Genomic DNA, 24,740 nt, shown 5'->3' on the forward strand with positions numbered 1-24,740 from the left:
TTTAAAAAAAAAAAAAAAAGAAAGAAAGAAAGAAAGAAAGAAACTATGAAAAGGTTACATTTGGTAATCGCAAATCATGTAAGAAACTATGATGAAATCGATGATAAAATTATATATTTACATATATTAGTTAACATTCAGTAAGATAGTAGAGACATTAGGTATTTTGGAAGCAGGAGATGTGAAAAATGAGCAAAGCCTTCATCGGGAATCAAACCACGGACCTCTGGAATACACGCCCCACTTGCAGACCACCACACCACTAAGGCATGCTAGGAAGGCTGGAGAAATACCTTATATACTCCCCCCTTTTAAAGGGCGACTAGGGTTTTTTAGGGGATCCAATCACCAAATCCTGGATGTGGAGAATCATCATCCACCACTCTTTTAGCTCAGGCTCCACTGTAGAGACATTAGGTATTTCGGAAGCAGGAAATGTGAAAAATGAGCAAAGTCTTCCCCAGAAATCGATTCACGGACTCCTGGAATAAGCACCCAGCGTGCAGACCACCACACATGCTAAGAAGGCAGGAGAAATACATTATAAGTTTATGTAAAATATACATGGTTTATATAGTATAATAAGGTATTTTATGTAATTTAAATAAAATGATTATTTCTATCTGCTTATTCTTCTAAATGTTTATATTATAAAATGTGTAACTTACTGTTATTTTTTTTAATAATTAAAATTGTAATAGTTTTTCACTGTATATTCTGTTTCATTTTTCTTCCTTCCACCTCTCTTTTTCCTAATTCAAAACAGCCCATTTACTAATCTGATATAGCAACTAAATTTATACATAAGTTATACAGTTTTATATATATATATATATAATTTAAAGTAAAGTAGAAAGAACAAACAATAAAAGACCTATGTGGTCAAAAATTTTGTGCATTGTGCTGCAAAATTAAGGAAATTAGAAGATAAATTTTAGTATGCACGCTAAAAAGTTGCTGAAAACTGTGACTTCGCGAAAACTTCAACATAAGCAAATTTAGTTGCAATGAATTTCGTTAAAAGAGAAACATACAACATTTTAATATTTACAAGTAAAAATTAACAAAAATAGTAAGCTATATGTTAAACTAATTAAGTATATTTAAAACATAGTAAAAGAACTAATCAATTGATCGAAATAAAGATAAAATAAAAATTAAGAAGCGGTAAATGGATGATTAGCCCAATTCGAAGTTCATTTTGGCTCGTCAGGGGAAACTTTTTCAATGAATTTCGAACTAAGCTAATTTTATCACGCGTTTCGCCGAAACAGGCAATTGAAACTGCACGCAACACTTTTTTCAATGAATTAAATAAACTATGTCAAAAACTTTAGTCTCAATTCTCTGTTCCAATTTCCCGACGCGTCTGCTTACATTAACACATTAAGGTGTAAAAAGGTAATAAATAAATAATGGAAAGGAAATGATGTATAGAAAAAAATAATTAATAGCGATATGCTGTTAGTCAAAATATACAATATCTTATGGGTGGGCCTGCGAGCTTAAAGAGTTAATACTTTGTAAAAATACCGTAAATTATATTTAAAGCAAAATGGAAAAATATAATAGACGAATTGTAACAAGGGTCTTGCCAAGACATATTAAAAAATCTTTAAGAGAAAAAATTATTAAAACAGACCTGTACCATTGCCGTCTTCCTTGGTCAATGAGCAAACTCGAAAAGGGTGGGCAAACCCCGAGCGTTACACACTGCTCCCCATCTTGCCAGGTGACGTAGAAAGGGGGGAAACAACGTCACTGGGAAAGAGCCAATGTAAAGTGACTAACCATTGGCAGAAAACCTGAATCATTGCAAAGGGGGGTAAAAGGTGTTGAAAAATGCGGAAAAGATTCAAAATGGCATCTTGTCTTAGTAGTTTGAAGAAAATTGGACTGGGTAAAAGAGAAAATGGCAAATTCAACAAAATATTACCTAAAATAGCCTCTAAAGTAAGCAGAAATAATGAAAAAATAGTAATTTGTTAATTAAAGTGGTAATTCTTCAAGTTAGGGCATTCAAGCTGCCAAAAATGAAATAGCCCATAAGTTAATTTAAGTGGTTAATTTAAGTGTTGAAATTGGTTAATTTAAGTTAATTAAGTAATTTCAACACTTAAATTAACCAGTTGGTTAATTTAAGTGTTGAAAAGTTGAATTCTCTTCGTTTGTCATAGACTTTCCAAAATTTATTATCTATAATGTGCAAATCAAGGTAGACTATATCATGTTGCACGGTATTTGTAATATTAAGTTTTAGGCATGAAGGGTAGATATTAGCATTTTCAAACTTGTTGAAGGCTATTACATCATCAATATATCGAAAGATGTGTTGGTAAAATTTATGATCTTCCTTATTGAGTAAATGTATAAAAGTCAATTCTTTTGTAAAAAGGAATAATTCACAGACAGAAGTTGAAAAATTACCTCCCATGGGAATTCCCTGTATTTGCTTAAATATGTTGTTGTTGAATTGAATATAATTATTGAAAAGTATGCATGAAAGAAAAAGTTGCCATTTTTCTGCATTTAATATTGTAGAAAATTGGGGAAATATTTCAGGAAGAGCAAGTAAACTTTTATAAATTTCTTCAAGTGGCAAATTAGTATAGAGGTTTTTAAAGTCGTAGCATTGGATATGTTCTATTTTAAGTGTATTTAAGATTATTAGAACATGTTCATTACTTGAAATTAACCAGTTGCAATGTAGATCTTTAAAATCATAATTATTAATGAGGTCACGTATGAGATGAAGTTTTTGTGCAAAGAGATAATCTATTTCCTTTAACTTTTTGTACTATTGGCAATGAACCTAAATTTGACCGGAGTCTTATGAAATTTAGGTAGTGCATATAGATTTGCAAATCTGTTATTATATTTGCGAGGATGGATTTTAAGTTTTTTATGAAGTGCCTTAAATTTATTGAGAATATTAGTGTTGGTAGTAATCTTTTTATAGGTGCAAGCTCTATTCAATTCTTTATTCAGAAGCTCAAAATAAAACTTTTTTCAAATAACACTAAAATTGTTGCTAGCTTTGGCAATCTTTTTGATGATAAAGTTATCTTGCTGTTTCTGAATAAGAGTTTCAAGATGCCTTTTATTGTGTAAATAATTGAAATTGGGTAACTTGAAAAGCATAAGCTGAAATTCTTTAATTAGTGAAGCTTTCCATTCTAGAAAAGTAGTAGTAGGTAAATTGGTACTATTACTAGCTAAAATAATAAATTTATCAAGATCATTATTGAATTGTTTAAGGCAAAAGTGCTGATTAATACTGAAAGTTGAAAAATGCGGAAAAGATGGACGAAACTTAATGCCAAGTTGCATAATTTCTCATAAATGCTCATCTTCAGTGATATTGAGATCTCCTGTAACAATATGCTGGTGATACGGATCTACATATTTATTGTAAACAGGAAGTTTGCAATGACATATACTATCTTCTATTATATTGTGGTGGTTGATAATTAGTTGTCCTAAGGTCTTTTCAAATGTAAAGCAGGGCTTGATTTGAAGTGGTTGGTCAGGTAGCAAGTGTTGACATTTTTAAAAATGCTTGGAATTTTTAACTGATCGTAAGAAGGGTGCTTGAATTGTATAGTACAAAAAAAATTTTTGTGAAAAAAATTACCATTCTTTAATTTAAAATTGCAAAAGTCTATTATCGGATCTTTGACTATTTGGAAACGTTGAGACTGTTGATCAAGTATTTTAATTAGATTCCATAAAATAACATTCTTAAAAGTATGAAGAAATTTAATGGGATTTTTTGCTAATATTTTATTTGCAAGGAAGGAATTTAGATTTTTAATAATTAATTTCAGATCTTGTGTGGAAAAAAATTTTTGTTGTTAGAATTACCTCCTCTTGTTCCTCTGGGAGTAATAGTGCTGAAAAATCTAAATTGTCCATATATAGAAAACTTCTGGATGATTGGTGGTATTAGATTGGCATTAAGTCCTTAAGGATAAAGTGACCTTTTTTGCAGTATGTAAATGGATTCTTTAAACAGTCTTAATTTAGTATCAGGTACAATATCAAGCATACTAATTTCAATGTTATCAAAATTATGTATTTGAAAATGTTCAAGAATTGCAGTTCGTTGTCTATCTTTTGTGAGATTGGTGTTGTTATTTTTAAATTTTTATATGAGATCTATGGTTATTAATTCTGAGGTTTAGAGGCTTTTTAGTTTGCCCTATATATGTGAGAAAACATTCTTTACATGTTATTTATTTGGTAGATACAATTGTAAATCTTAAAGTGATTAAGTATCAAAGTGATTGTTGTTTAAAAGATCTAGAAAGAGAAGGCGTAGCATTAGCCTTACATGTTTTACAAAGCATGTTGCTTCATTTAATTATTTCATTTAGTTTAATTATTTCATTTAGTTATTATTCTGAGTCAGTAATTAAAAGTAAAGAGGGATCTAGCCTGCTTTACAGTGTGTGTTTTTTTTTTTTTTTTTTTTTGAATTAAGACTAACCTATCATAAAGGTGGAACTGTGAACAGTATCCGGCAATTTATTAGCTATAGCTTAAAAAAATTTATATATATATATATATATATGAGGCCAATCCAAAAAAAAGTCTCCTATATTTTTAGATATACAAAGAACTGTTTATTTTCTATAATTGCTACATCACTTTAAAGATTGAAGAATGCTTTATTTTTCAACATAATCGTCATTTCGGTCGATGCATTTTTGTAGACGCTGTGGAAGTTTTACAATGCCCATGTCATACCAGCTTGCCGCCATGCCCTTCAGGAAGCGTTGAACCTCATCTTTCACCTCATCATCGGAGCAGAACTGCCGTCCAGACAAATGTTCCTTCAACTTAGGGAACAGGTGGAAATCGCTGGATGCCAAGTCCGGACTGTAGGGTGGGTGTGTGATGACGTTCCAACCAAAATTTTGCAGGAGATCGATGGTTTGATGGGCGTTGTCGTGGAGAATGCTTACACCCTTGCTCAATATCCCTCTTCTCCGGTTCTGAATTGCACTTCTAAGTTTCTTCAGTGTTTCACAGTACCTGTCAGCATTGACTGTTGTCCCAGCAGGCAGAAAGTCGACCAACAGTACCCCTTTCCTGTCCCAAAACACAGTTGCCATGACTTTACCAACAGATTGTGTTTGCTTGAATTTTCGTGGCTTGGGTGAAGAGGGATGCCGCCACTCACGTGACTGTTGTTTTGTCTCAGGTGTAAAGTGGAATGCCCAGGTTTCGTCACCCGTGACAATCGAGTCCAAGAAGTTGTCCTTTTCGTCTCCATAGCGGTGAAGAAATTCGCGGGAAGAATCAACCCGTTGCCGTTTGTGGTCTTCTGTCAGCATACGCAGCACTCATCTTGCACACACCTTTCGATATTGCAACTTTTCCGTTAAAATCCTGTGGATGGTGCTTCTGGAAACCTCAGGAATCAAAATGCAGAGAGCATCCAGAGTGATCCTCCGATCTTTATGCATGAGTTCCTCAACTTTCGCAATTGTCTCGTCGGCAATTGACGGCCTCCCGCTCCTTTCTTCATCATGAATTTCAGTACAACCGGCTGTAAACTCTCTACACCACTTGTGAATGTTTTTGACATCCATGCACGACTGTCCATACACTTCTGTCAATAGGCTGTGAATTTCAACCGGTTTAATGCCTTTTGCGTTCGAAAGTCGAATAACTGCGTGCACTTCGCATTTGGCGGTAATGTTTATTGGGAGCTCCATTTCGAATGGCTACCAAACCAAGACTGAGCATCCGAGCGAAGCGCCTGTGTGCTTATGTGGTAGCGGAGAAGGCACCACTCACAACAGTGTTGCCAACAACCGTATTAAAACTTTCTCTACGTCCCCAAAAAATAGACCCTTTTTTGGGGGGATTGCCCTCGTATATACTGATACTTTTTTGCGCTTAAAGCTGCGAAAAAGAAATATAATTTAAAGTAAAGTAGAAAGAACAAACGATAAAAGACCTATATATATATATATATATATATACCATAGATGTTTTGGTAATTTAAATAATTTTTCTTTGAAAAATTCAAGTAGGTGTACGATGTTCCACCGAATCCACTTATTTCTTTTAATTTTCCTCGAGGTTATCATCAGTCATTAGTGCCAATCATATTTCACTAACATCTACTACAGAGTACTATTCCTTTTGGATTTTATACAGCAATAGTTTTTGATAACTGTTTTTCTTCATTTATAATAATGATGTCATGTATTACATCAACAACCCTTTGTCATCTACTATATCAGCGGCTCTCAACCTTTTTGATTAACACGTACCATCTGAACAAAAATTGAAAACCCTTAGTAACACCACCACAAAGTACTACTACCACCACCACCACTCTTGAGCAAAGCTCAGATTGCATAAATTTACGAGTATTTGAGAAAAAATCAGGATGTCGGGGTTTTAATTTTTGAATTTAATAGTTAAAATTACTTTGCTTCTTTGCATACAGGGGATAAATGTAGTAAAATTGCATATGAAGCATAATGAAAAATCTTTTTTTTTTTTTTTTTTTTTTTTTTTTTTTTTTTTTTTTAATTTGAAGATAATGTGTAATTGAATAAGAAAAAGTAACATGGATGTTGCATGGAGTTATGTAATAAGATAACACAATTTATTTTAATGGCTAGGAAACAAAATTTGCAAAGCTCAAACTAACCAGTGTCTTAAAATAGACTGACAATTTTCTAAATTTTATAATAGTTAAGGTTTTTTTTTTTTTTTTTTTTTTTTTTTCTCTCCAGCAAATTCATGTTCCCGGGAGGACTTTCCGTTCCGGAGTTTCTGGTTTTAGTTCATCAGAAACATTAGGCTTTCATTTTTTAGTGGACATTTAGTTAAGTATGTAGGTATGAATTGTCACAATAATTAAACAAGCAAAATACAAGTTTTCACAATAAAACTAAGAACATGTCGTAAAGTTGAAAGTAACCTATAGCGCATGACGTACATCGATTAAAATCATACTCGATAATCATGCATCGGCGCAACAAACCAAACGAAAGGCAAGAAAATGTTTTGAGGTGGGTCGGTGCAGAGAGGTGAGACAGGGCAATATATCTTCATTTGATAATTCTGTAGAGTGACACTGAGAATTATACTGCATGCCATCATACATACACCTGCACTTTATAACTAAATATATGTTTTTTACTTTTTATTACATCAATATCAAGTAGAAATTATTTTTTTAACTACATGTGGTATAAATTTTTTTATCAATAGATTCCATGAAATGTTACAGTTATATTAGTTATGCAACTATATATATAAATTAATGATTGATTGTGAATATTAGACCAGCCTTCTAGAATTATACATATTTGAGTAACTCAAACATTATTGCATTACATGTTTCCTATATGTCAGTTAATAATGCACCACTTAGTTACTTTTAAATGAAGGCTCATATCCAGGATTCATTAATTTTATAAAATGAGGATTTTTACACTTCAGAATAATGCATTTGTAGCCCCCCCCCAAAAAAAAAATAATACCTGCTGGATGATCCATTTTAGATTTTTGGGATGACTTTTTTTATGACATATTTCCTTAAATAATGCATGGTTGTTTTGAATTGATGCATTCATTCATAGACTTATACTTGAGAATAAATAAAAATAAAATGACATACTTTCTTATATTGTACTAATATGACTTGTTTAAAATATTTTATGCAGTTATTATTTCTTTGAAAAGGATATTTTTTAATTGGTTTCCGTAATTAGAATCTCTTTAGAAACATTGTGGGTTATTTTTATCTTTGCTTTTAAAACATGTCCTATCATTTGCAAAATTAAGAGAATATCTGATTTTAATCACATGATTTCCCCCTTTTCCAAATCTGATATTTAAAATCGGAATTTATATCATTAATTTAAATTAGGTGATTAAATTCTTTGACATCCTGATTGAACTGATGAAAAATATCTGCTAAATAATCTAGCATTTGCTCCTGCATGATCCACAATGAAATTTTGAATAAGATGCTAAATGTTCATCATTAGTCTTTTCAGAATTATCTGGATTGTTTATCTTCAAGTATTGCCACATTTAAACATTATAATCTGTAGAAGCATCACCACATTTTAACCACTAAAACCTATAGAAAAATTATAAAATGAGAAATAAATTTGGATGAAATAAAAGTGAAATATGTGATCCAACATTTATTGTGTGCAGTCACTCTAGATTCTAGTCCATGATAATTGAAAAACAGTCTTTGGCTGTTTGTGATTAGACTCGCGTTGCATGCGTAGCCTTGCAGTGCCAATGTACAGTTTAACGAAAACTGCTAAAGAATAAGTTAATCTCTCCTTCCATTTAAAAAACAAATTATGTATATATATATATTTTTTAAGAAGTGAATTGGTAATGCAAGTGACAAAGAAATTTTATCAACTGTTGACAACATGCAACCAGTCTAACTCAGTATAGCCGAACAGCCAAAGCAGTTTTTCAATTATCACTGGCTAGAATCTTGTTACAGTCACACACACTTACCCCATCGAAGTTACCAAAGTGCAGTAACGAATTTTTTTTAAAAAAAATCTTTTATTATGACATATGTGTTATTTCCCTATTTCTTGTAAAACTCGTAAGAATATTTAGTGGAACCTTAAGGTTCTGGTTGGGAATCTCTAATATATATATATATATATATGATGTGTGGTGATGGCAATAAGGAGCGCGCCTTGCGCCCTCCGATAAGTGTGGCAACCCTAGAGGAGAAGTTTCTTACGAGTAGCGAGCAGAGCGAAACAGGCAGGCTGTCGGGCAGTGTGCGCGAAGTTCCTAAATAAAGCTTAATTTTTATCGTGCACTATGTCTTGTTAATATTATATTAATGCAGTAAGAACATAATCTGTGATATGGAATTCGAGGATTGGTGGTAAAACATAACAGGAAATCACCATAATGGTAACCCGGACTGTGTTAAATCGTATGAACAGTTCTCAAGCACTTTCGGTTTTGACTACAAGCCATCACTCAAGATCTCCAAACCAGAAGTAATGGATTACATCGGTTTTCATCCTCCGAATCACAGATGAGTAGTAATTATAGATCATTTTATAATTCTGTTTTCTACTTATCATTTAATTTAATTTTCTTTAGTTAAATTTTTGCTTTTATTTTGGCTTAAAAACCTTGCACAATGTCTGATATATGCCGTCTAAATTCCGGTTTATAACCGATCAGACCCATCTTTATGGTTTATTATGTGTGAAAGTACCTTTGCTCTTGCCACCCCCAAACCTATCACAGAATCCATTACTAAATATAATTATGTAGTTTCTCATCTTCCTCCAGATATCGCATCACTAGTACGGGATTTACTTATGAAACCAGACCCTATTGATCCATATGCAAAGCTTAAAACTGAGTTAATAAATCGTTCAGGAGAATCTTCTCAGCAAGAAATTCGCCAATTATTATCTGGAGAAGAATTAGGTTCTCGAAAACCTTCCGATTTGCTTAGAAATATGAAACGTCGAGCAGAATCTTTAAATGTTCCTGATAACTTAATGTTAGAATTATTCCTTCAACGTTTGCCTTCGACTGTTCAGTCTATTTTGGCAGCGGTTTCCAATTTAACTGTAGACAAAGCTGCAGAAATTGCCGACAGAATTTTAGAAGTAAATCCAACCCCAGGGACTTGTGCCGTTTCTCGCACAGTCGATCAGTCTCTTGAGGATAAATTATTTAAACAAATAGGAAAATTAAACGTATTGATCGCATTTCTCTTTCTCGTGGTCGCTCGCCAAACCGCGGAGATCGCAATAGAGAAAGAAGCAATTCCAAAAGGAGAGATTATTCTGTTTGCTGGTATCATAGACGTTTTGGGAAAAAGTGTAGAGATGACAAATGTACAAAACCTTGTTCATGGCAGGGAAACGAAACCAGCAAAGAATAGAGGTGACTTATTCTTTGCCTCAAGTTTCACGTCGCCTGTTCGTTCGTGACCGTAGAACAAACCTTTCATTCTTGGTCGATACCGGCTCTGATGTGTCCTTACTTCCTGCAAATAATTCTCAAAAACGGAATTCGTCCCAACAAACACTTTTCGCTGCTAATTCTTCTACTATTCATGTTTATGGTCAAAAAACACTTTCTTTGGATTTCAAATTAAGACGACAGTTTACATGGACTTTTCTTATAGCAAATGTTAGTACACCCATTCTTGGAGCAGATTTTCTCCATTTCTTTGAATTGGTGCCTGATCTCAGAAACAAATGTCTCAAAGATTTAAAAACGCATTTTAAAACCGTCGGTTGCGTGAAAAATGCAAGCATTTATTCAGTAAAAACTGTATTTAGTGATACACCATATCACAAAATTTTAAAAGAATTTCCTTCAGTTACTAGATTACCAGATCCTAACCAACCTGTTAAACATAACACCGTTCATTATATCATAACTAAAGGTCCACCTGTGGTTGCAAAACCTCGTCGGTTAGCTCCAGATCGCTTAAAAATAGCAAAACAAAAATTTCAAACTATGATGCAATTGGGGCATTTGAGACCTTCAAGCAGCAATTATGCATCCCCACTTCACATGGTTCCAAAAAAGGGAAGTCTGGAATGGAGACCTGTAGGAGATTATCGAGCATTGAACGCTCAAACGATAAAAGACAAATACCCTATTCCATGCTTAGCCGATTTTACTGCTGCATTGCACGGTACTAAAATTTTTAGTCATGTCGACCTGATTAAGGCATACCATCAAATACCAATTAACCCAGCCGACATCCACAAAACCGCCATATGCATACCATTCGGTTTATTCGAAAGTATCCGTATGCAATTCGGCTTATGCAATGCATCTGCGACTTTTCAACGTTTTATGGATGAAGTCACGCGGGATTTAGAAGGCGTTTACGCTTTTGTCGATGACTTGCTCATAGCCTCTAAAGATTCTGAGGAACATTGCAGGCATTTGAAAGCTTTATTTTCCAAACTTCAGGAATATGGACTTTGCATAAATGTTTCAAAATGCACCTTTGGTCAAACATCTATTGATTTCTTAGGTTTTCACCTTAGTGAAAACGGAATTGAACCTCTTCCTGACAAAGTCAAATGTATTTTAGATTTTCCTCAACCTACCACTCTCACTCAGCTTCGCCGATTTTTAGGCATGTTTAACTTTTATAGATGTTTCATACCTAAAGCAGCACATATTCTTTCTCCTTTAATAAAATTGTTAGAAGGCTATATTAATAAAAAGAAATCTCGTTCTCGTGTTCAGGATTCATCCCCACAATTAAATTGGAACGAGAATGCTGAACAAGCCTTTATTGCTGCCAAAAATGCCATTGCTCAGGCTACCCTTTTGAGACACCCTATTCCCGGAGCCCAGCTAAGCATCTGGGTAGATGCCTCAGACGTCGCAATCGGCGGCACACTTATGCAGTTGTCTCAACAAACATGGGAACCTATAGCATTTTTCTCTATGAAACTCAGTAAAAGTCAACAGAAATGGTCCGCGTACGATAGGGAATTATTTTCTATTTATTCTGCAATTAAGAAATTCCGACACATGTTAGAGGGCAGAAATTTTATAATTTATACGGATCAAAAACCGTTAATATACGCTTTTAAACAGAACCCTCATAAATGTTCACCTCGACAATTGCGCCATTTAGATTTTATTTCTCAGTACTCTACTGATATTAGGCATGTGCAAGGTTCAAAAAACATCATTGCTGACGCTCTTTCAAGAATCGAAATTGATTCCATAACAAAATCTCCATTTTTGAATTTTAAAAAATTTTCGGAAGCTCAAAGGCATGATCCGGAGGTACAAGACCTTCTCAAAAACAACACATCATCTTTGAAACTGGAATTTAAACCGTGCCAATATTCTGATGGTAATATTCTTTGTGACATATCAACAGACATTGCTCGTCCATTTGTTCCGAATTCCTTTCGCAGACTCATCTTTAATCATCTGCATAATCTGTCACATCCAGGAATTGCAGCTACTACGAAGCTTATTTGTTCTCGTTATGTATGACCCTATATGAAACGTCATATCAAAAATTGGGTGAAATCCTGTGAATCTTGCCAAAAATCGAAAATTACTAGGCATACTAAAGCACCACTGGGCACATTCTCTCTTCCTGATGCACGTTTTTCAGAAATCCATATGGATATCGTCGGACCGTTACCTCCATCAGAAGGCAATGTGTACCTTTTGACTCTAATAGATAGATTCTCCAGATGGCCTGAAGCCATTCCCATCCCGGATATGAAAACGGAAACCATTTGCAGAGCCATCTTCAACTGTTGGATATCTCGTTTTGGCTGCCCATCGATCATAACAACAGACCAAGGTTCTCAAATGAGATCCGCACTTTTTGCAGAATTCACGCGCATTTTGGGTACGAACAGAATCACAACAACAGCCTATCATCCAATGTCAAACGGCATTGTTGAATGATTTCATCGACATTTAAAATCTTCTCTCAAGGCTCACGAGACCAATAACTGGACTACCAGCTGTTATGCTTGGTATTCGGACAGCCGTAAAGGAAGATCTACAGTCATCTTGTGCTGAACTGGTGTACGGCACAACTCTCAAGCTGCCTAGTGATATGATAACGTCATCTAAGATATCTCCGTATGACACACAATTTATCACGAATCTTAGGCATAGAATGCAACAATTGAATCCAATAGCAACATCTGCACATTGCCAAGAAAAATGTTACGTAAGTGCTACCTTAAAGTCGTGTACGCATGTATACTTACGTGTCGATCGAGTAAAGCCACCTCTGTGCCAACCATATACAGGTCCGCATAAAGTTCTTTCTAGAACGGACAAAACTTTCACAATTGATATTAACGGTCTGAAATCTACTGTGTCTGTAGACCGTGTGAAACCAGCCTATTTGCTTTCGGACTCTAATTTGCCTGAACTGAAAACAAATAAAGACTTAAAGACAGTTCAGAATAAATCTGCAAACGAACTCTCTAAGACACAAACTGTCACCAGAACGGGAAGACATGTTCACTTCCCTAAGAAACTTGCTTCTTACATAACAATTTAAAACATTTCTTTTAAAATTCATATCTTAACATATTTCTTGTTATTTCATGTTTATTATATGTGTCAATACCTTGTTATATATTGAATTTCATTTTGATCTTTTCTAATTTTATATTCTAATTTTGTAATCATGTAAAAATACCCGACAGCACGGATACTCTGAGATAATTTCATAACCTATGTCGTTCCTTTGAATAGCCATTAAAGGAACTGGGGGGAAACTCTGTGGTGATGGCGATAAGGAGCGCGCCTTGCGCCCTCCGATAAGTGTGGCAACCCTAGAGGAGAAGTTTCTTACGAGTAGCGAGCAGAGCGAAACAGGCAGGCTGTCGGGCAGTGTGCGCGAAGTTCCTAAATAAAGCTTAATTTTTATTGTGCACTATGTCTTGTTAATATTATATTAATGCAGTAAGAACATAATCTGTGATATGGAATTTGAGGATTGGTGGTAAAACATAACAGGAAATCACCATAGATGTAGAAAGTTGAATGAATTATCTTAACTAGGGATATTTATGGGTGAAATGAATGTTATATGAGTGTTTTCTCCTAAAATATTTATTGAGAATGTTTTAATGCAAAAAAAAAAAAAATCATTGGTTTTTCTTTAAATTTTAATTAAGGGCAATTCATTTTAAAATTTGAGATTTCACAGGGTCTTATAATGTCTCTCTTTTCAGTGTCGTATTCTCTCAATCATTACTAACACTTGATATGGTTGAAGTGATTCTGCAGTATCTTGATCAGCAGACTCCATCAGATCTTGATATGCAGCGAGACGCCATTGGGTCATGGATTTCTGGAGTAGACTATTTCCGAATGGATGGTTCAACTTCTGCTGACTTCAGAAAAAGTTTTATAGATAAGTTTAATGACAGAAATAATGAAAGGTAGATTTTTCAATTAATGGGTTTTGAATTTATGTTACAATCTCTTTGTAAGTTAATGGCAATGTTAATTAAAAGCAGTGGTGCCCAACGTTTAACTTGATATGAGCGAATTTAGAATTAATAAAATTTTGGCAAATCTCAATTATAAATTGTACTTTTAACGTTTCAGTTATAAATGTATATAATGCACAAACAATAAAAATATGCAATGTAATATATTAAAGGAAAAGTGTAATTATGTACTCTTTATTACTATTTGTAAAAAATTCAATAGAATGCTAAATAAATACAGGGAAATCATATTTGTTATGCGAAATTTGGCACAACATGTTTCTGCAATTGTACTGTACATACAGTGTTATGCCTAAATTCATGCCATCATTCAGATGATAGTTTGTTGTCCTGGATCTGAACTTTGATTTGAGAAGTTCGTTGTTGAAAAACAATTTTTTCAAAGGTAAGTTGATTCAAAGTAGGAGTTTAACCTTTGAAAATTTCTTGTACAAATATTTTTTTCATCTACGAGTATCCAAAAATCTGTGAGTGACATTCTTGTTAATTGTAGATCCAACAAAAAATCAATTATTTGCATGTGTGTGACATTCTTGTTTTTAATTGTAGATTCAACTGAAAGTAAATTATTTGCATATCTAGATCAGAAGAATTTTTATTTAACACATTTGCAATTTGTTGCAATATTTTGGAAATATTAGTATCAACAAATGAGTTTGAAATGAATGAAGCATTGGATTGAATTTTATAAAAATTAGAAAATTTAATTCCGATTTTTTTTTTTTTTTTTTTTTTTTTTTTTTTTTTTTTTTAAGCTCGGTGTGTCTTTTGGAATATTGAATTGTTTCAATTTTCATTTATTTTAATTCTCCAGATTTGTAAAGTGGCAAAAGTTACTGTTCTTTTATTTGAGATATTCACAAATTTAATTTTGATTTAAATGCATTTGTATTTCATATCAACTCAATAAGAGTTTTCTCTTTACCTTGAAGTTCAAGATTAAGTTTATTCATTTTGGTTACTATAAGAATGTCTTCAAGTCATCATGGTTATTATGTCTCCTAGAAAGGTTAGATATCTGACTATGATCATTAAGTTCTCCATAAATTTTGTTTCTGGATTCTAAAAACTCTTTTATAACTGGAAGAAGCTTTGGAAATCATTGTAGGACTTTTCTTTTATTAAAGGTTAGGTTATTTAAATACTGCAAAGCCTCGAGAGCTATCTGCCTAAGGGAAGGGATGCCTTCATGGAGGACTTTCTAAGGGAAACTGGCTGGTATACACGTTACACATGGGGAAAACCATGAAAACACCCATGCAGCCAACCCGTTCGCGGGATTCGAACCTCAGACCGAACTACCAGTGTTCAGCGACTTTAGTGCTCGGCCGCTGGTGGGCCTCTTTTACTAAAGGATTGTGAAATTAAGGTTCGATAGTCAGCATCTAGTTTGTCAGTTGATACTTTGAACAATCTATTCTGAAGTGCTCTAGCACAAATAAAACTGACAATTTTTAGAACAACTTTTATCACATATTCATAATATAAAAGTTTTGTACATAATGCATGCTGATGTATTATGCAGTAGTAGTTAAAAACGCTTGGAGTCATCATCACTCTTGTATGATGTTCATGAAACCAATAACAGTAGCAAAGTAGCAAACCAATAACAGTAGTCAAAGAAGATGTGCTGTCTGCTGTTATGTGAACACAAGTACTTTAAACGGAAGATAATTTTAATAATGTGGTACACATCCGCTGTGTGTGGCAAAACTGGCAGTACATCTTCCTTCACTGAGCAATCATTGAAGGCTATTTACTTTAGCTACATTGCAGTTATTTGTTGATTCATCACACTGTAAACTTAATGCATTTTTGTAATTCATCTTTTACTTGTCTTTAGGTATTTTCAGACAGAGCTTCTTTCTCAGTGTGACAGAATTTCTAGATATTGAACATGTTGGATAGCTGACATAATATCATTCTTATTTTTATCTTTTTAGAATAAAATCTGTGATGCAGCAAGCATTGCTTCTTTAATTATTTGCCATCCTGAAGTTGTTGTTTTAAAGTCTAAAGGGGCTTTGTCCTGTTTTCGCTTTGCGATTTTGTGTCAAATCACTCTGAATATACGTTTCACTTTTCAAACTGTTGCCACCAAATGTTATCGCCCTGTATTACATTTTAAGAAATTAAATAATGAAGAATCTGCATAAATGTATGTATTTTTCTCACATTGTGATAAAACAACGGTACCTAGAGCCATCCAATTTTGAATTATGTAATCCTACTGCGAATATGGCATCTGGAAGCCCAGATTTGAAGTTTGGGATTTGTTTTATTATCATTTTCATATTTTGTAAAACTTTAACAATTTTTTTATGAACAAACTCAAGGATTTCAAAGCAAGCGATGGCAATGTTGTACAGAAGAAACATTTTTATCTCCAGTGCATGATACTGTGTATTGGAAATTCTAAAGATACGCTCAATTTTAAATTCTTTTCAGAATTCTTAGCGGTCCTTATAAATGCTTGTAAGTCCTTATATTTGAAAATAAAATATAAAGGCCCTTATAGGTACTTACGTTTTCTTTAAAGCCCTTATTGTTTGTTTTTAGTGCTTATTTTTTTGCTTTTAGTGCTTTTTTTTTTTTTTTTTTTTTATGATCGCGCTATTTTTCCTGGTGCCAAAGCCGAAACTAAATAAACAACTTTTCTTCTTAATATGAAATGTCAGATGGTGAATCGTACTCCCGGAAATAGCTTTTCCCCCTTTCTCTGCATTAACATAACCTTTGGTATGCACGAAGAGTACAGATAGGTGCCCGTCGTTCTATTGGTCAAAGAAATCCGAAAGCAGTAGAAAATTCCGGTACATTCGGCAATCTTTTCCTCCCACCCAAATACTACACACGTTTGAATTTCTATCAAGATCTTAATAATTTGCATTCTCGTTCCGCTTGGTCAGTTCATATTCGTGTTATGATCATTATGCTTATATTATGAGCATATGTATGAATGTTTATAATAACATAGTTGCAATAACTGCTGGAGTATAGTAAACTTCCAAAAATGGTTGTGTTATAACACAGATTATCTTTCTAAGGAATAATATTCGGAATGGCTTAAATAAAGGGAAGGATAAGCAATCGAATAGTCAAACTAATTTTTTTTTTTTTTTTTTTTTTTTTGGCCAATGCATTATACAGTACGAAGATTGGGAGGTTCTCCCCTTTCTCCGCAAAATCTCGAATATAACTGTAACATTTTCAAAACTGTTACAGTTCGCTGCAAAACAAGCAATGGACCTCTTTTTTTTTTTTTTTTTTTTTTTTTTTTTTTGGTGTGTGTGTGTGTCACTCTCCGATTTGGTTTGAATAGGACTAAAAGTTCTGCAGTCAACCAACCCAATTTTCCGAAAAATGATTCTGTTCGGGAAATTTAACGCCGTCTGTTGAAAATTAGAATGAAAAACACCCTAGTTATTTAGTTCTTTATTCTCCCAATACCGGCAGCTGTTGATTCCGATTGCATAATATCACATAGGGAAGAATTACGGCACATGTATTGCGCAATAACGTTTGCGATATTTTGCAGAGATAATTAATTTTGATGTTCAGTCCGAGATTTGTTTATGAACACTTAAAAGAGTTTTACTGTGCTTGCTAAGCAGAATATTTTTCAGTTCCATTGGGGTTTTTTTTTTTTTTTTTTTTTTTTTTTATATGATGCACATGTCGAAATGTCAAAAGCATTTATTTAGCGGGAAAATCTAAAGAGCGGCTACAGTCTACCCACTCCTCTTTTTCAAGTTACGCTCGACTGTCCGAATATTCGCCAATTTCCAAGTATGTGGATTAGTTAATCTTTTACTGTTAAAGGATGACTGCATGAAGCAAATTTCTGTCTTCTGATTTCAGAAATGTTCCTTTTTTTTACTTAAATTACTTTGCTTGCAATATCTGTTAAGGGAAAACTGATATACAATGAAAATTTAGAAAATGTTCAGAATTTAGATTTAAATTATTTAAATATCATTATGAGGGGGGAAATAAATTGTATTTATTATTAGGTTTCAAGCGAATACAATAAATATGCCTTATTATTATTTATTTTCTCTATTTTGAAATGAAATTTCATCATTAAATTTTGTAATATAATTTAGTTCTGCATAGTTTTTTTTTTTCTCTCATTGTAAGCTAGTTCTGTAAATTGAACTGTTATTTAAAATTTTAAAAAATAGTCATTATTTTCCATGTTTGAGGTAATGCTTATTCTCTCTTAATAAATACTGCATATCTCATATTTTAAATTACAATTCTAATTTTTAAGGTTATGCAGTTGTATATAATATAATTAGGCAGGTGCTTTATTTATTTTTTTTTTTTTCTTAAAATGTGCTTGAAAAGTGCTTATAGGTGCTTATTTTTTTAATTAAAATGTGGCTATGAACTCTGTCTTTTGCTCTTAAACTAAATTTTATGGTTTAAATGCGAAGAACATAATATTTAATAAATAAAGGTAACACACAAAATGTTTAAAAAATAGCCTCTTTGGAGGCAATTTAAAATCTGAAACCTTTCAGATTTTTTTTTAATTGCATGTATATGTGCAACTTTTAAATGATGCAATCTTATCAATCTTCATTTTATTTGCACTATTTGTTTATATTGATTGCTGTCAATAAATGTGGTTTCCAATTTACTGACATTTTCTTAGACTGCTGGTAGAGAGGTAGTCAGTTCAATCATTCGTTCTTAAATTAATGAAAAAGTATTTCTGTTCCTGTACATCATTAAAATTGTAAGTTGCAAGTTTTTTTTTTTTTTTTTTTTTTTTTTTTTTTAGCCCATATAATGTGTTAGCTGGTGACCTATCTGTACTCATTAGAATGACATACAATATTATTAATAAGCTAGGTTTATTATTGATCCAGCTGTATGCTTTGAATCAACACATCGCTATCACATTCATCAGATTTTTTCCAACTCTCATAGTTCTTAATTTTGTGCCTTCTAACAGCAACTTTCATACAATACCATCTATTGGTGTTTATACTTTCGGCTATTCTGATGTCAGGGACTGGCATCGAATTGGAATAAGGTTTAATTATCATCTGCAACATTAAAAATATTTTTTTCTTTAAAATAATGTTAGTGAAAAATAAACAATGGATTGAAGGCTATATTTTTGCACTGTCTGAAGAGAAATACTCTTATTCAGTTATTAAAAAAAAATGTGAGAAGCATGGGTTTTATATTTTTTACACGTAAAATAAGTGGCATAATGAATATGAAATGAAAGAAACATCAAAGCTTACATCTGACTGGGGTAAAGGCAAAAAACCTATATTGGAGTTTACAGCATGCACAAAATTTGTCATATTACTTTTTATTTCTGTTAGATTCTCAGCATATAATTTAATGTGTTTACACTCCATTTTTCAATTGCACAAATGGAATTTTAACAGCATATCATATGTTAAGCATGTCACATATTTTCCCATAAGCCAACATTTTATCATTTAAAATAACTCTCCGAATAATAAGGACATATGGCTGTGTGTCATTATTTGCAATAAACAAATTCGCAATTAATATGATTTCATCAAATTCTGATTAAAACCTTAGCTTTACCCAACGTCACTGTAAATGCGGGATTTACATTTCCAATTCCAAATATTTTTTTTTTTTTCTTTACTACTCTATCGGCAGTACCAATTTCAGAGTGCTAAAGACTTTATTAGACTAATACTGCTTCCTGTATCTATCAAAAATTCAGTCGGTTCACTGTTGAAAATAATTGCTTTCTTCAAATACATTGAAACATCAAAAAAATTCATCGCAAGACTACCTTGATCTTTTTTTTTTTTTTTTAATCATCCATCAATTCTATGTGACTCTCAGTCTGATGTAAAAAGCTGTTGGCACCACAAATCAAACTAGAATGTTTATGCTTGCATGTCAGGCAGTGCTCTTTTAATTTACATGGCAAGGTCCGTTGCTTGTTTTGCAGCGAACTGTAACAGTTTTGAAAATGTTACAGTTATATTCGAGATTTTGCGGAGAAAGGGGAGAACCTCCCAATCTTCGTACTGTATAATGTATTGGACAAAAAAAAATGAAATTAGTTTGACTATTCGATTGCTTTCCTTTCCCTTTATTTAAGCCATTCCGAATATTATTCCTTAGAAAGATAATCTGTGTAATAACACAATTTTAATTTACCTGGCTTTTAATTACATCTTTAATTTACATCATGATTTTGTTGCAGGCATAAAAAACATCTTCCATTTTGTATTAAACTTTTGACTTTCTTCTCACATTCTTTATCACAATTTTCAGAACTGCGTTGAAAATTATTGCAAAAAAGGCAAATTTTCTGAAATGTGCTCAGTGCAGTTGCGTTAGAAATCGAATCTGGCTTTTTCTCTTTAAACTTCTGGAATCTATTTCCTTTCCCCAAAATTTATTATTAAGTAAATGTTTATGTTCTATGCTAGGGTTGGCCAAACTTCATGTCAGTAAGAGCTACACGTTTGAATTCAGGAATGTTCGAGAGCCGCATCTAGATTTTCTAAAAGCCACAAGTTTATATTTACATCATTATAGAAGTAGTGGAGGAGGTTTTAAATAGAAAGAAATCCCCGATAACTTTGTAAAAAGGGTCTAAACTAATTAATTACTTCCTTTTGGACACTGAATAATTTTAGTTTACCATATTTCATACATATATTTTATATGCATGAGCCGCACAAGTTGCCTGTGAGAGCCATATCAGGCTCGCGAACTGTACTTTGGCCACCCCTGTTCTATGCTTTTAACTGATCATTATTATTCCCTGTTTGTTGAAACAAAAATGTTCATTCTCGTGTTTCTATTTTCCTCCAAAGAAATTTTAATAATTCTGTTTTGTTTCAAGAGTCACCCTTTTCATGTTGTCTATAAAACTGGAATGTCTATAAACACAATAGAATCTGGAATAAATTTGGTAAGTAGTGGGAACAATGAACTTCTATATGAATTCATTTCAACACCAAGAGTTTGCAAACCACATACTTGGATTTCTGTTGTATCATACAGCTCCTGCAACTGTTTATAATGGGAGGCCGATTTTACAGCATTTAATTTAATGAATGGTTAAAAGGAGATCTTACAATAATTTCTTGTTTTTCCATACCTTTCTTAAAAAAATTCTGCCACTAAATCATAATTATTTTCTGATACCAATTATCCTTGAATACTAATTAAGGCTGGTCCTTTTAAGAAAGCTTTAATATAGTTATGTTTATCTAGTTTAGATAAGCGATTGTTGCTATGAGTATTGTTATCTGTGTCCAAAATTCCTGAAACTTCTTGAAATCACTGTCAAAAGGTTTTGCATGAAGTTTTGGAAAATTTATTTTGGATTTGTCTGGTTCACTATTCGAAATAAGAGAATTACTCTTTAACGACAAATCTGTCTTATTCCTATCTGAATTCTGCAGATAATTCTTGACTTATATCTTGTCACAAATAATCCTTTCTCTATATTCCTGATTATTCTCAATTTCCGTTTTGAGGTCTAATACTTCAGGAATTAAATTTTCAATTTCTAGATCTAACTCAAATATTTTTTCTCATTTTTTTTCTAGATTCATCTCACATTCTTCCAATGATCTTATATCTACAATATCTTGTTCCATTAATTCAGATATTCTGTTAATTACTTATGGTGTTGACTTTCTTAAGATTTTGGATTTCATTTTCATGTTATCTAAAGCTTTCTTAACATTCTCATCCATGATAATAACTAAAAATATAATTCTTTACTCTTAATATTGTTATAAATAATTCAATGTAAATATTCTACACTTTAAGAAAGCATTCAAATTTCAAATCAAAACGTACTTTTTCTTCAACGCTTATAGTGCGTGAGGGTAATAGGTACTCATTTGGTAGATATTAATCCCTCTTCTGAAAATGTTATCTGGTGACCTAGTTTTACTTGTTAGAATGGCACACACTATTATTAAACTAGGTTTATTAATGAATTAATTATTTACACATTTACATCCAGCTGTATGCTGCAAATCAACGCATTGCTATTACATTCGTTCACGTTCTTTTGTCTCTTTCTCACCTCACAACTTTGTATCTCTAATGGTGGCTTTCTTACAGTGCCATCTATCAGTGCTTACAGATGACATTATTTGGATAATCAATATCTATTACAACTTGTGATTACCATACACAGAAGAAGCAAATTTTATACCTGTATGAAACTGCCAAATCAGCTACTTTGCGCACAACTTTGATAATTCATTTTTGTCTTCGCTGCCAAGTTACTGAGGGTGGTACTGTAAAATAATTAGTTATTGTGTGGCAGATGTACTCATTAGAACCGTCACATAAAACTACAGCATTTTGTTCAGGCTGAAGCAACCAACCTTGACATCAGTATTCATATATTATATTGAGAGCAATATTTATGCACTAGGGTCTAGTGTAAAATAACATGTTTGCTGCATCTTTTAGTGTGTAACATAGTTTGAATTCAACTTTCCCTTTCCCCTTTTGCTGCTTAACTTCATAAAACTGAGAAAGAACCAGATGTGCTGTGTGAGCCACATCAAAAGTTCTCTTGAGCTACATGTTAGGTATACCTGGTTTAAAGCATTATATTATAAAGAATCACAAAAAGTTTAAAATCATATTTTAATGTATTCTTAGTATATTTTTTTAGAGGAAGAAGTAATAGAAGTATTTAATATAATCATGAAATGAGTTACTAGTACACTCTTGAAGATCAGCTCCTGCGGGCGACTGACTGAACCCTTTTGAGATGGGTGCCTCAGTCACTGAACCATTCTCTTGGGACGGGCCGCTGACAGGATGCATTGTCTTGTTGGTATGGGCAGTTTATGCTGCTAGGCTTTGGGAAAAAGATTCACATAAATTAAATTTTGTAATGTAGTTTTTCCAATTTTGAACACATTACAGAGGCTGTTCGCACATTTTTAGATGACTTTGTTTTTTTAATTAAAAAAAAAAAAAAATCGCTTGCATGGAAATTTTTTGAAAAAATTGCTATGATACGATCTGCTATTTGTTAATTTTGTTTTCGTGCAAAATGGCACTTCTAACAGTGGACGGAAGACTATGTTTGTGCTCTTTCTGAAAAAAATTATTTGCATTTAATTATTAAAAAATCTTGTGGAAGCCACGATCTTTCGGTGTCTAAAGCAACGATAGATAATTTTGTCCAAAAGAAAGTTTTAAAATGTTTTGTTTGTTTTGGCCTCAAGTGGAAGAATTGTTCCAAATACATATCCAATGAAAAAACTGGATGTTCCAAATTTTGCAAAATTTGGATCTTTAATATTAAAAGAAACTCTGCAAGTCAAAGGACAGTAGCAAAATCATTAAATTGCTGAATGTCAACTGTAAACAAAGTGATTAATGCTGATTTTAATCTTAAAAAGATGAAAAAACATAATGCGTGTCGTCTTTTTCTGTGACATATTGCAGAATGCGCTGCAGAATCTTTTATAAGAAACATATCTAAGATATCTAAGCAAAAATGGCAAAATGTTGTTATAATAATAGATGAATCTTGTGTGTAATTAAATGACTGCAATAAAAAGAGATCCCTTATTATCATCAAAGAAGAGGGAAAAATTTAAAACGTGGTTCAAAGAATCTAAAGTTTTTCAAAAGGATTCATGATGATTGCTGGTATTTCATATAATGGCAAACTAAAAATAAAGAGAGCGGAGAAAAATGTCAAGATCAATTACACATATTATCAGGAACATATCTGATACCCAGTTTTCAAACATGAAATAACTTCTCTTTAGCCACAATATCATCAAGCAGTAGAACTGCGTCAAGACAAAGCAGGCAGCCATGCATCAAAATCCACTGTTAATATCCTGTGAAAAAAATGGAACAGGAAAGGGGTATCAAGCCCCTACCCTTCACTCATATCCTTACTTAATATTCTGATGGATATTATGATGGGTTCTGATGACACTTAATATTCCCATGGATTTTTGCACTTTTGGATTCTTAAAATGCAGGTTGTCCTCCAACGTCAACCTACAGCCCTCCTTGGACTTTGGAAAGTTGTTCAAGAGGAATGAGATAAAATAACTATTCTGATACCATAAAAAGCTCTATTGTTTTTGAAATTGTGATGTCGAAAGATAATGAAGAATAAGGATTATTAAACAGAAAGCTTGAAACATTTTAGGTAAAATTTTTCTGCAAATAGAATGAAAATTGTCTAAAAAACGTGTAAAGAGCCTCTGTATAAGAGAAAAATTCAGGTGCTTGTCAAAATTAATATGAAAGCTTTATCATTATATTTTCCTTGCAATTGGAAGTATAAAAGATTTTCACTGAACAATATACAAAATATTCACCTCAGTGCTAGCCATACTGTAAGAGGAATGGATAAAACCTCTTAAATGATAGTACATGTATTCCCATAATGCCAGAAAGAAAAGTGTTCTGAAGCATGAAGTCTTGCCCATGTGTTTATATCAGTTAATGCAGTTAATAGTCAGCTCTGCTTATTTACATTATTCAACCCATGATTTCCGCTTTGATTCTGAAACTAAATACTAAAAGTTAAAAATATTGCAATGGAATAAAGGTCAGTATACTACACTCTCGATAAATTCTGCCATAACAGATATACAGCTACATCTATTGACAAAAAAAAATACTAATTAAACATTCTGTTTAAAAATTCATATGTGGGACTTCCATCCTTACACTGCATTTAAATGG

The 24,740-nt window shown here is 32.7% G+C and overlaps 1 protein-coding gene across 3 annotated transcripts in view; it reads left to right on the top strand.

Moving 5' to 3' along the window:
- The window catches only part of LOC118206101 (uncharacterized), a 279,989-nt gene that overhangs the window by 181,045 nt on the left and 74,204 nt on the right, over positions 1-24,740 (top strand). For all 3 annotated transcript variants that reach the window (XM_085817487.1, XM_085817486.1, XM_085817488.1), the window contains one exon: positions 13,743-13,952. In XM_085817487.1, coding sequence (XP_085673613.1) covers positions 13,743-13,952 — 210 coding nt within the window. The remainder of the gene's footprint in view (positions 1-13,742; positions 13,953-24,740) is intronic.

The sequence above is a fragment of the Stegodyphus dumicola genome, chromosome 5 (genome assembly GCF_044657685.1).
Source record: "Stegodyphus dumicola isolate Sdum_Otavi_A_Nest chromosome 5, ASM4465768v1".
Classification (NCBI taxonomy): Eukaryota; Metazoa; Arthropoda; class Arachnida; order Araneae; family Eresidae; genus Stegodyphus; species Stegodyphus dumicola.